The sequence below is a fragment of the Oncorhynchus nerka genome, linkage group LG18, assembly GCF_034236695.1.
Source record: "Oncorhynchus nerka isolate Pitt River linkage group LG18, Oner_Uvic_2.0, whole genome shotgun sequence".
In the NCBI taxonomy this organism is placed as follows: domain Eukaryota; kingdom Metazoa; phylum Chordata; class Actinopteri; order Salmoniformes; family Salmonidae; genus Oncorhynchus; species Oncorhynchus nerka.
In genome coordinates, this window is record NC_088413.1 from 74,959,713 (window position 1) to 74,972,153 (window position 12,441).

At 43.0% G+C, this 12,441-nt stretch overlaps 1 protein-coding gene across 1 annotated transcript in view; it reads left to right on the forward strand.

Annotated features, from left to right (window-relative positions):
- The window catches only part of LOC115146454 (MAM domain-containing glycosylphosphatidylinositol anchor protein 2), a 216,856-nt gene that overhangs the window by 50,493 nt on the left and 153,922 nt on the right, over nucleotides 1–12,441 (forward strand). The window contains exon 2 of the mRNA XM_029688540.2: nucleotides 9,796–9,935. Coding sequence (XP_029544400.1) covers nucleotides 9,796–9,935 — 140 coding nt within the window. The remainder of the gene's footprint in view (nucleotides 1–9,795; nucleotides 9,936–12,441) is intronic.

A 12,441-nucleotide genomic window follows, 5' to 3' on the forward strand; every position in this document is an offset into this window, starting at 1 on the left:
GTTAATGGTTTTTGTATTAGTTTTTTTTTTGAGAAGCAGTAGTACTGTCCCACTTCTGCCATCCTGGGTCTAGCTAGCTCAAAGTGATAACCATTAGCCAACTCGGTTGCCACTGTGCAGAGTTAGAGTAGAGTGACTGTGTTTATCCCTATTAGTCTTCTGGCACTTGGTTTGTCACTCCCTCCGCTGCTTCTGAAACACTCAGATGTCTGTTCACTTCATGTCAGAGAAGTGAGTCCAACAATTACGCCACCAAAAATATGACAGATGCGAATGACAGTGTTTAATTAAATGAAAACAAATCCTTTTGAAAGCTGAATTTGATATGCAAATGAACACATTCAGTTCAGCGATGATGTTGCTGTTTCGTCCAGACATTCAATTTCAATTTACTGCAGAGTTCATCTAGCTACTGTATTGAAGATTCAGTGACATATGCAGATCTAGCTTCATGAATAAGACATCGCATGGATCCCTTGACCTCAAATATTTTTAACTTCTCCTGTATCCATGATGGGCTGCAGTCAGAGGTAGAGAGATGGGTTGTCGTCAGAGGTAGAGAGATGGGTTGTAGTCAGAGGTAGAGAGATGGGTTGTAGCCAGAGGTAGAGAGATGGGTTGTAGCCAGAGGTAGAGAGATGGGTTGTAGTCAGAGGTAGAGAGATGGGTTGTAGTCAGAGGTAGAGAGATGTGTTGTAGTCAGAGGTAGAGAGGTAGAGAGATGTGTTGTAGCCAGAGGTAGAGAGATGTGTTGTAGCCAGAGGTAGAGAGATGTGTTGTAGCCAGAGGTAGAGAGATGTGTTGTAGTCAGAGGTAGAGAGATGTGTTGTAGCCAGAGGTAGAGAGATGTGTTGTAGCCAGAGGTAGAGAGATGTGTTGTAGCCAGAGGTAGATGTGTTGAGATGGGTTGTAGTCAGAGGTAGAGAGATGTGTTGTAGTCAGAGGTAGAGAGATGTGTTGTAGTCAGAGGTAGAGATGTGTTGTAGTCAGAGGTAGAGATGTGTTGTAGTCAGAGGTAGAGAGATGTGTTGTAGTCAGAGGTAGAGAGATGTGTTGTAGTCAGAGGTAGAGAGATGTGTTGTAGCCAGAGGTCAGAGATGGGTAGCCAGAGGATGTGTTGTAGCCAGAGGTAGAGAGATGTGTTGTAGCAGAGGTAGAGATATGTGTTGTAGCCAGAGGTAGAGATGTGTTGTAGCCAGAGGTAGAGAGATGTGTTGTAGCCAGAGGTAGAGAGATGTGTTGTAGCCAGAGGTAGAGAGATGTTGTAGCCAGAGGTAGAGAGATGTGTTGTAGCCAGAGGTAGAGAGATGTGTTGTAGCCAGAGGTAGAGAGATGTGTTGTAGCCAGAGGTAGAGAGATGTTGTAGCCAGAGGTAGAGATGTGTTGTAGCCAGAGGTAGAGAGATGTGTTGTAGCCAGAGGTAGAGATGTGTTGTAGCCAGAGGTAGAGATGTGTTGTAGCCAGAGGTAGAGATGTGTTGTAGTCAGAGGTAGCCAGATGTGTTGTAGTCAGAGGTAGAGAGATGTGTTGTAGTCAGAGGGTAGAGAGATGTGTTGTAGTCAGAGAGAGATGTGTTGTAGTCAGAGGTAGAGAGATGTGTTGTAGCCAGAGGTAGAGAGATGTGTTGTAGCCAGAGGTAGAGAGATGGGTTGTAGCCAGAGGTAGAGATGGGTTGTAGCCAGAGGTAGAGATGGGTTGTAGTCAGAGGTAGAGAGATGGGTTGTAGTCAGAGGTAGAGATGGGTTGTAGTCAGAGGTAGAGAGATGGGTTGTAGTCAGAGATGTGTTGTAGCCAGAGGTAGAGATGTGTTGTAGCCAGAGGTAGAGAGATGTGTTGTAGCCAGAGGTAGAGAGATGTGTTGTAGCCAGAGGTAGAGAGATGTGTTGTAGCCAGAGGTAGAGAGATGTGTTGTAGCCAGAGGTAGAGAGATGTTTTGTAGCCAGAGGTAGAGAGATGGGTTGTAGTCAGAGGTAGAGAGATGGGTTGTAGTCAGAGGTAGAGAGATGGGTTGTAAGTCAAGAGATAGACAGCAAGTCTTATACCATGATGACTGCACCAAAAGTGAACTGCCAATCATGTTCTGGCTGCTTGAATGATTGGACCTTCCCAGAACCCCGCACAGACGGCTTGGCACTGATAGAATGTCAGACTTGGAAAGAAGAAAAACATTTGAGCTGGCTCAAAACACTAGCCTTTAAATCCAAGTTATTCAATTTGGATCCACATGAAAAAAATACTATGGTCTAAATACTGTAGTATTACTATATTTATATACACTGTAGTGTTTTTGTGGACATGACTGTATTGTACTATAAAGGAAAGGGAAAGGGGGGATACCTAGTCAGTTGCACAACTGACTGCATTCAACTGAAATGTGTCTTTTAACCTAGCATAGTATTTACTGTAGTGTTTTTGGAGACGTGCCTGTGGTATACTATAGCATTCACTGTAGTATTTTTGCAGACATGATGGTAGTGTTCTATAGTGTATTTGCGAACATGACTGTAGTAAATGTAAGCAATAAAGCCCGAGCGGGTGTGGTATTTGGCCAATATGCCACGCCTAAGGGGTTGTTCTTATGCAAGATGCAACACAGAGTGCCTGGATACAGCCCTTAGCTGTGGTATATTGGCAATAAACCACAAACCCCTGAGGTGCCTTATTGCTATTATAAACTGGTTACCAATGTAATTAGAGCAGTAAAAATGTTTTGTCATACACGTGGTATACAGTCTGATATAATATAGCTTTCAGCCAAACAGCATTCGGGTCTCGAACAACCCAGTTTATAATGTAGTAACACCTGCCGACTAGGGTTAGCTAAAACTACCAGACTACGATGGTTACTGTTTAATGAGGAGAACACCTCAACCAGAACATGAGACACACAAGTTTGTGACAGGCCACCTATTGAGTTGGGTCAACAGTTCTGAGCAATGCAACAGACCAGACAATTGTAACATCTAAACTTAGAGAGGTTCTAGGCCCATTTAAAGGGAAACAGTAGCGGCAGATATAAAGAAACAATGTTTTCTAAAGCTTAGAGGATTAGGTTTGCTTGTTTGACAGATAAATAACTGTAACTTCCACTAGAAAGCTTTCTGAAATATAACAGTGCTTTCACAGATATTCAGCTGGCCAAGTTCACAAGATGAACAAACAGTGACAAGCAATACTGTCATTTTGATGGTAGAAAATAAAGAACAGTGAACCACTGCATTTACATGAACAGTAGATATTGTAGAAATAGAAATGATTTCTTAAGAAGACAGTCACCTTTATTTGAGGGCTCAGTCAATAAACTGCCTGGACCTCAAATCAGCAAAGTCTCTCCAAACAAACCAACTGAAAACAAAAGGATATCATTGCAGTGAATACTGCAGTAATGTCCTCAAAAGCACTAAAGTGAATAATCATAATTACTATACTATACTATACATACTATACATGTACTATACATGTACTATACATATACATAATGAACATCTTCAATATTGTCACACATGAATAAACTCACTGATGGTCAAACTCAACACATACCATTCAGAACAATTGACCACAAGCCAAACATTTTTGGGGGCGGCAGGTAGCCTCGTAGTTAGATCGTTGGGCCAGTAGCTGAAATGTTGCTGGATTGAATCCCCGAGCTGACAAGGTGATCTGTCGTTCTGCCCCTGAACAAGGAAGTTCATTCACGGTTCCCTGGTAGGCCATTATTGTAAATAAGAATTTGTTCTTAACTGACTTGCCTAGTTAAATAAAGGTCAAATAAAATACAAATATTCAAGACAGCATGGTCACAAAATGGTTGCTCACAGAAACAACCCAACAACTTATATTCGAAACACACAAATGATCTTCCAGGTACAAAGCCGGAACACCAAGGGGTGCTTCTATACATTTTCTGCACGTCCTCCCCTAAAATGGGGGCCCAGGGAAACTGACCAAAACTTTGGTTCCTAGTCTGTCACACATTCTTCAGTTACAAGACTGATTGAGGTTCTGGTTATGGTGATGGTGATACCTACTATCTACTGTGGAACTCTGGGTGAAGAGCAGGCGGAGGCAGAGATGCACTTCAGTCGAAGAGTCTTTCTAGATTCAGGTACTGGAGATGATACATGGCAGGAAATGATTGACAGTTGTTGACATGAGGCTCGTCTTGAATGGAGACTTGGTTGGCTTTGCATGGAGTATGGTTTATCTATCAATCAAATGTATTTTGTAGTAACCTGGTATATTTATGTTTACCAATATATGGCAGTATTGACTGCAGAATATGTCATATGCTGAAGCAGTGAAGAAAGTAGAGGAGGATGGGTCAAGGGTTTGGGATTCTGAGAGGATCCCTGTGAGTAGTAGATCTGTGCCAGAACAGAGGGATAGGCCAACGAGTGATATACTTTATGCTTCAGTAAGGTTGGCTTGTTAGTGTTCATAGCAATGGTTATCAACTGTACCACAGAGATGAAACACAAATCACAGAATATAGATGTTGTGGTGGCAGCTGCAGAGAAGTATTTGGGTATACAAGATTTGACTTCAGAAGGTTTACAGGGTGTGTTGGGTGTTGGTGTCCCGTTCTCCCAGGCCGTTGGCATGGTGCAGGAGCAGATGGGGTCAAAGTAGTGGAAGGGGGGAGTAGGTTTTTATCATGGATTTATATTATAGTCCAGTTGTGGGTGGTAATGCAACATATTGGATGCCAACCACTGTTAAACCAGAAAGAAGAAGAGGAGAGAAACGTATGAAAGCACCCCTTGGTCATGCTCACGTGAGAGCTTTGTACCTGGAAGGTCCTTTGTGTGTATGGACTGTAAGTCATTGATGTTGGTTGATTTCTGTGATTAACCATTTTGTGACCATGCTGTCCATGAAGAAATGTTTGGAGTGTGGTCGACTGTTCTGAATTGTATGTGTTCAGTTTGACCATCACTGAGTTTATTCACGTGACAATATTCAAGATGTTCATTATGTAAAACCACTGCAATAATGTTCTTCTGTTTTCAGTTGGTTTGTTTGGAGAGGCTCTGCTGGTTTGAGGCCCAGGCAGTTTATTGGCAGAGCCCTCCAATAGTGACCCTTTAAGTAAAGTCATTTGTATTTCTAAAAAAGACTGTTTATGTAAATGCAGTGTTTAACTGTTATTCATTTTCTACCATCAGAAGGACATTAATTGTTTGTTCTTAGTCCTCTTGTGAACTTGGTCAGCTGAACACTGTTGTATTTCACAAAGCTATATAGCGGAAGTAACAGATCAAAGCCATTTTGGTGTACTCTTGTTAATGTGCGTTATTTCTGTCAAACAAGCTAATCCTATAAGGTTTAATTAAACAACTTTGTTTCTTCTTGGGCCTCCTGAGTGGCGCTGTGGTCCACTAGAGATTCTGGGTTCGAGTCCAGGCTCTGTCACGACCGGGAGACCCATGGGGCGGGGCAGAATTGGCCCAGCGTCGTCCGGGTTAGGGGAGGGTTTGGGGAGGGTTTGGCCCGGCAGGGATGTCCTTGTCCCATCGCGCACTAGTGACTCCTGTGGCGGTTCAAGCGCAATGCACGCTGACACGGTCGCCAGGTGTACAGTGTTTTCCTCCTACACATTGGTGCAGCTGGCTTCTGGGTTAAGTGGGCATTGTCAAGAAGCAGTGCACGTTGGTTGGGTTGCGTTTCGGAGTACACACGGCTCTCGACCTTCACCTCTCCCGACTCTGTACGGGAGTTGAAGCGTTGAGACAAGACTGTAACTACCAATTGGATACCACGACATTTGGGAGGAAAAGAGGGGTAAAAAATAAATAAATTACAAAAAAAAGTTGTCTGCCTTTGTACAGTTTTCCTTTAATGGGCCTAGAATCACTAACGTTTAGATGTAATGCATTTTTGCGAAGGTTGTTAGGTGGCCTGTCACAAACCTGTGTGTCTTATGTTCTGGTTGAGAGAATGCCAAGAGTGTGCAGAACTGTCATCAAGCAAACCGTTTGGTGGCTACTTTGAAGAATCTCAAATATAAAATATATTTGTTCTGGTTGAGGTATTTTTTTCATGTGGGTTAGCTGTAGCTGTTGGGCCACAATGGAAATATATTTTAAATACATTTTTTAAAATGTTTTTATTCTCGAACAAATCTCTAAATGCGTTGTATCCACATTTGTGGTTGTATTGTGTTTTTAAATAGTCAAATAAATCAAGGGATACTACAGTGTGGAGTATAGCATACTACACAATTCTATAGTAAGCACTACTCAATCGAGGGAGAACCTCAGAGGAAATCCCCGGCATGAGCTCCACAAGGACAGCTCAAATCAAAACAGCGTTGACGAAGCTAGCAGCTAGCAGTAAAGCTAGCTAGCAGCCCAATCGATATAAAAATTATTTAGTAAGCACTATACGATTGAGGGATACTTCTACAGTATACTAACGTTTACAACAGCATTCTGTAGATTTTTATAGTAAGTACTATAGTAATCTGTAGTATTTTTTTATGTGGGCGAACACAGGCTACATGAACACACGTCCAAATTGTTTGCCTCTCTTTTCTCCGAGGTCGTTTTATTCTATTCAAATCCACACACGAGACGTGATTCCATATGTTAAACCCTGAACATATGCTACTCACTGAACCAAGAAAATGGGTACCCACGTCATTGTCATCCTATGGGGCCATATTTTGGTGAGGCATGCTACAGAGAAGACTGACATCACAGGATGGCCACATTAGCAGAGTCATGTGGGGGTGGGGAGGGGGGAAGAGACTCATTCTCTAAAAATAGACAATAGAAAAGTAGGTCAGGGTACATTGCAGGCAGCTGGCACACAGGAAGTACAATACTTTAAGTTTTTCCCTTTGTTGTGCAATCCGATGGAACAGCCTTAACCTTTAGCTCGTTAGCTATTTTGGGCCTGTGCTTTTTAATTACCATAACCCCCCCCACCCCCCCAATATGAGTAGAAACTAATTTTCCCGGCTCAAAATTTTTCTTATGTTGCGTTATGGCCTCCCAATATTCTCAACATTAAATCATTATTTTCATTTCAAACAGCACATTTCAAACACATTGCAATGAACTACTCTACTCTGCACGATAGGAGGCTACCTCAATAAGAATAGTAGAAAATTACATTAATTTCAAGCTACTTGGGGGAATGACTCATGAGTATATCATTGAAGCTCCCCAGCTCTGTGATACTGAAGGCTTCAGTTCTGGCTGTTCATATGGGGGGGATCAATATTGGAAACATCCCGGCTCGTCAGTCTCCCGTGCACAACTTTGTGAAGTCTAATAAGATAAGGTTATTTTTATTTTTATCTCTCGTTTCTAAAGATGAATAATATCCTTGGTTTATTGCATACATCTTGCTCCCCTCAAATCGTCTGTGCTTTACATCAGCCGGGGAGATGCAGGGAACTGCACCCGGGTAACGTTGTGTGAATCAGCAGAGGCAGACGTTTTTCATGAACAGGAGAAAAATGTATTGCCCTAGTTATATGGACTGTGACTTTAGCCATACCTCTGTTTATTTCACTGTTTCTACATGCTAGTTTTATGGACTGTAGCCTCGTCACGAACCCTGAAGTTCCATGTCAGAAATCATCTAACGCGGGGTCAGAACCCAGTGTAAATCAATGACGCCTCTCAACACGTCAAACCAATCAAATGCCTTGCTAGGGCGGCGCTCCAAAAGGTGCTCAGCAGATCAGTGCGTTAGGAGTAAACAGTGCGTGAGGGCAAAACATTTCAACAAAACTCACAATATACAAAACTCGGTATATAGTTTGCCTCATATACGTTGTCTACTGGTATAATTTTAAATTGTTTACATGTTGAGCTGTATGTTCTCAATGTGTGAGTTTAGCCATGCTCTGCTTCAGATGACAGATGCCACTAAGGCTAGTAATTCCATCATACTGTATTGGTGATGCATGACATATGATAAGCTGCAAAAATGGATTTACACAGCTGATATACTGAGAGAGAGTGACAATCAAATCAAACAGATTGGTGATCTTGCAACAAAAAGGAAATTTTGATTTGAGAACACAGCACAAAGACACATTACAGACATAACCCCCATAACCCATAACTTCCCCTCTTTGCTGCAGGATTGTGATTAATCAACATTGGCACTAGTTCATTTTGCATAATAGTTTAACAATTAAAAACAGTTTTAAAGACTTCACTTCAAAGAATCAATACTTCATCACTTCAAAATGTACAAATAAGCTAACTGGTATTTAAAGATTAGACATGTTACTCTAAACAAAAATAGATAACTGAGTGGTAACAAGTAGGTTATTAATACTAAAGCATCATTTCAGGTGAACAAAAATAAATCCATACCAGCGGTGACCAACCTTGCTCCACTGATCCCTGATCTACTGGGTGAGCAGACTTCTATACCAGCCCAGCAATAGCACACTTGATTATCAACTCATTTAGTTGCTAGGCTGGAATAAAAGTTATTTAGCTCCCGAGTGGCGCAGCGGTCTAAGGCACTGCATCTCAGTGCAAGAGGCATCATTACAGTACCTGGTTTAAATCCAAGCTGTATCGCCCTGATTGGGACTCCCAGAGGGTGGAAGCACAATTGGCCCAGCATCGTCCGGGTTTGGCTGGGGTAGGCAGGGGCGGCTGGGGTAGGCAGGGGCGGCAGGGTAGCCTAGTGGTTAGAACTTTGGACTAGTAACCTGTCGTTCTGCCCCTGAACAGGCAGTTAAACCACTGTTCGGGTTTGGATGGGGTAGGCCGTCATTGTAAATATTCATTTGTTCTTAACTGACTTGCCTGGTTAAATAAAGGTTAAATCCATGCTTTAAAAAAAAACCGAACACTCACACACCTCCTGCAGGGTTGGCCTGCTCCAACTGTAACAGGTCTATACATTGTGTGTGATTTTGCTAACATTTTTGCTAACATACTGTAGGTAGGCCTACACATATAACCCATGGCATATAGGATATACCCGTAGTCTCTTGCAACCTCTCTTTTCATCTGCAAACAGGCTTTCACAGCTTTCCATGTCTGAGTACGGAAAACACAACAACGAAACGGGCTTCATTATACTCTAATCAAACAGCCCTGGATATTGTGATGCTCTGTCCTCAAAGATTTCCCCTCTAGGAACTGGAGAATATGTTCATAATGAGCTAGCGAGCTAGTAATATATTTGATTTACTTACTTGAATGGGTTCTCTCAACCAACCTTTTTGGGGTCCTTACGAAAACAAAAATAATAGGTCATCTTCTCTATATTTTCGGTGGTAGCCATGTGGATGAATGGAAACACAGTGTTTAGAAGCAGTATAGAAGGTGTTGTGACGTTTGACCACCAGTGTTCTCCAAAACTAGCACTTGAAACTAGCATTGGCAACAACAACTACCCAGACGGAAAACTGTGACGCACACAACACATAGTGCCCCTTCTACTCACTTGGAAATTGGAGACATTACAAACATCAAAATGTAAACATTAGTGAATAGACTAGCCAGATTTACATTTGCTATCAAAGAGCATTGCAGTAGCTAATTAACTTTACATATCTGAATTGTTATCCCACAGTTAGTTTGTTAGCTAGCTAGTTGAAGTTGTTCACAGATAATTAGCCACCGCTCGCTAGCCACCGTGACGCTGTCGTGTCAAAAGCCTGTCACCAAAAAAGGTCTCCAGATGTGTTTATATTTCATCGATTGTCATATAAACCACTTTTCCACCTTATTGAAAAGGATTGATATGACCAGTTACATCTGTGTTTCTCATTGAACCTGACATTAATTTATTTGATATTTTCTTCCTCAACAGCACCTCCTACAGTCCGAATCATCCATTCTGGCCATGCATGCAACGTGGAGGAGGAGCGCTATACCGAACGCGTCTACACCATCCGGGAGGGAGAGACCCTGGAGCTAGCCTGTCTGGTCTCGGGCCACCCTCGACCTCAGGTGAGATCCTCACTGCATTATCCCCAGATCCAGTTGACTGACGTACAGCCTTGTCTGTGCCATATCACTAGAATGACTGGAACGAACATTACCATTCAAGTTAACCTTTTGTGATGGATGGACCAGCGACAATATTGAGTTTACCCGTGACTGTACCAGTCAAGTTGCCGTGGTCTGAGCATAGAATTTGAGTTACTTGGCCTCCCGAGTGGCACAGTGGTCTAAGGCACTGCATCGTAGTGCTATCTTTGCCACTAGAGATTCTGGATTTGAGTCCAGGCTCTGTCGCAGCTGGCAGCGACCGAGAGACGCATGGGGCAACGCACAATTGGCCCAGCGTTGTCCGGGTTTGGCCGGCAGGGATATCCTTGTCCCATTGCACACTAGCGACTCCTGTGGCGGGCCGGGCGCAGTGCATGCTGACACGGTTGCCTGGTGTACGCCGTTTCCTCACATTGGTGAGGCTGGCTTCTGGATTATGTGGGCATTGTGACAAGAAGCAGTGCGCTTGGTTGGGTTGTGCACGGCTCTCGACCTTCGCCTCTCTCGAGTCCGTACTTGAAAGAGACAAGACAGTAACTAGCAATTGAATATCACGAAATGGGGAGAAAAAGGGCAATTTTTGGGGGGGGAATTAGAATTACTAGATCAGACACTAATTTAAGTCAACGTTGCTCGAAGGGTGTACCAGTCAAGTTGCCATGGTAACTAGCATTTCTATTTGTACGGCTCCTGTAAAATTCTCCACCTTTTAGACTTCCACTCCGCTCTGCCATAAATTTGCCGGAGCTGAGTGGCAGCGCGTCACCAAGCACTCAGTCGCAAGGCCTCTTTAGGTCGCGGCACGCTGTTCTGTACGGGTCTTTCCATGTGCAAATGAGTGCAATCAGACCGAGTGAAGAGGAGCTCCCCATTGGGGTGAAAACGGCCACAGGAGAAATCATCAGATGTTCTCTACTACAGAACTACCCAGGGAATAAAACATTTACACTAAAAGCGAGAGAGAGCTGGAAAAAACGAGTGCATACTACATTTCTCATGGAGTCTTCATGAAATCGTGTGATTGTCATCTTTTATTACTCAGCATAGTTAAGTGAATGAATGGTAAAGGCATACATGGAGTTGACACAATGGATGATGAAGATGGGGGGTGGGGTCACTGAGGTGGAATGTTTTATTGTAGGATTGGGTATGTGATGTGCTAGGACCCTGATGACAGATGGTTTCATTCATCTCCACTATATTACAGTACAGTTCCACAGTAATGAATTGACTGAGGTCCAATTGTCCAACCTATGCGACCACAGAGAGATGGCACCATGGCGGCTTACAATGAAGCCGGGTACTATACTATAACACCATTTCATTGGGTGGATGGACTTCAAACACGCTGTAGATTTCCAGAGCTTGGCTTCTGGGGCTCGTCACTGATGGAGCAACGGGGCACCATCCAGCCCTGGCATCGACTGCCTTGTCCCCCAACTGACAGAAGTGTTAGCCTGCTAAAGCCAGGGGTGTGCCAGCCAGAGGCACAGAGCCATAATGCCAAGAATATTGTTATTCTCTGCTGTTGCAGACTCTGCTGTTGTAGACTGCTGTTGTAGACTCTGCTGTTCTAGCTAGGTCAAATTATATGTTCATTCCACACTTTCCACACTTTTTTGCTACAGACGCGAGATTGAGAATGCTTTTTTTTTTTTTTTACCCTCAGTGATGAGCATTATAATCTCCCTTTTCCAGAAGAGTAGGTTCCATCGACATTTGCTTCAAGACATTTTGTACTAGGTTGCATTTTTGTACTGTTGCAATAGATTTAAATATATGATTAGGCTTTTGTCTATTTGTTTGAATGGAACTTCAACATAGGGAGGTTTTTCTAGGATGTTCCAGAGAGACAACAGATAATATAGTTTTAGGAGGGGTCTTTGGATGAGCCTGGCTCCATGCATGTGTAAAATGGAGCCCCAAATGTTTTGACCTCCTCCAAAGTGCAGTGTTAGACCATGTGGGTTTTGGTGCTAAATCCGCCCCAACAATTTACTGTCATTCAGACAAAACTAGACGATTGCAAACCCATGACTGTGTTTAGCTCAGGACACGATCATAAGTACAGTATAACGCCATGAAGTCGTGGCCAGTGAAATATTTACTTTCATTCAGACAAAACTAGACAGTTGCAGCCCAGGACTCTGTGTTCAGCTGTGTTCAGATCGGGACATAATCAAAGTGACACATGCCATGACTGGTAGTGGTGGCTCTATTGATCTGTCGGTGGTATCTGTTCCAGCCGCTGACACATCGTCAGACTAATGAGCGCTAATGGCCCTTCATGTTTTATCCTGTTAATTGGTGTGCCAGTCTAAATGGGCTCTGGAGGATACTTTTTAAAAGGCCAAATACTATTGGGAATAATGTTATGGATAGTTGTTGTATATTTCCTTCAGGAGTCAGTAGCATACTACTACTGGGAATGTAGCATGCTTTTCTGTTTCAATGTCCTCACTAG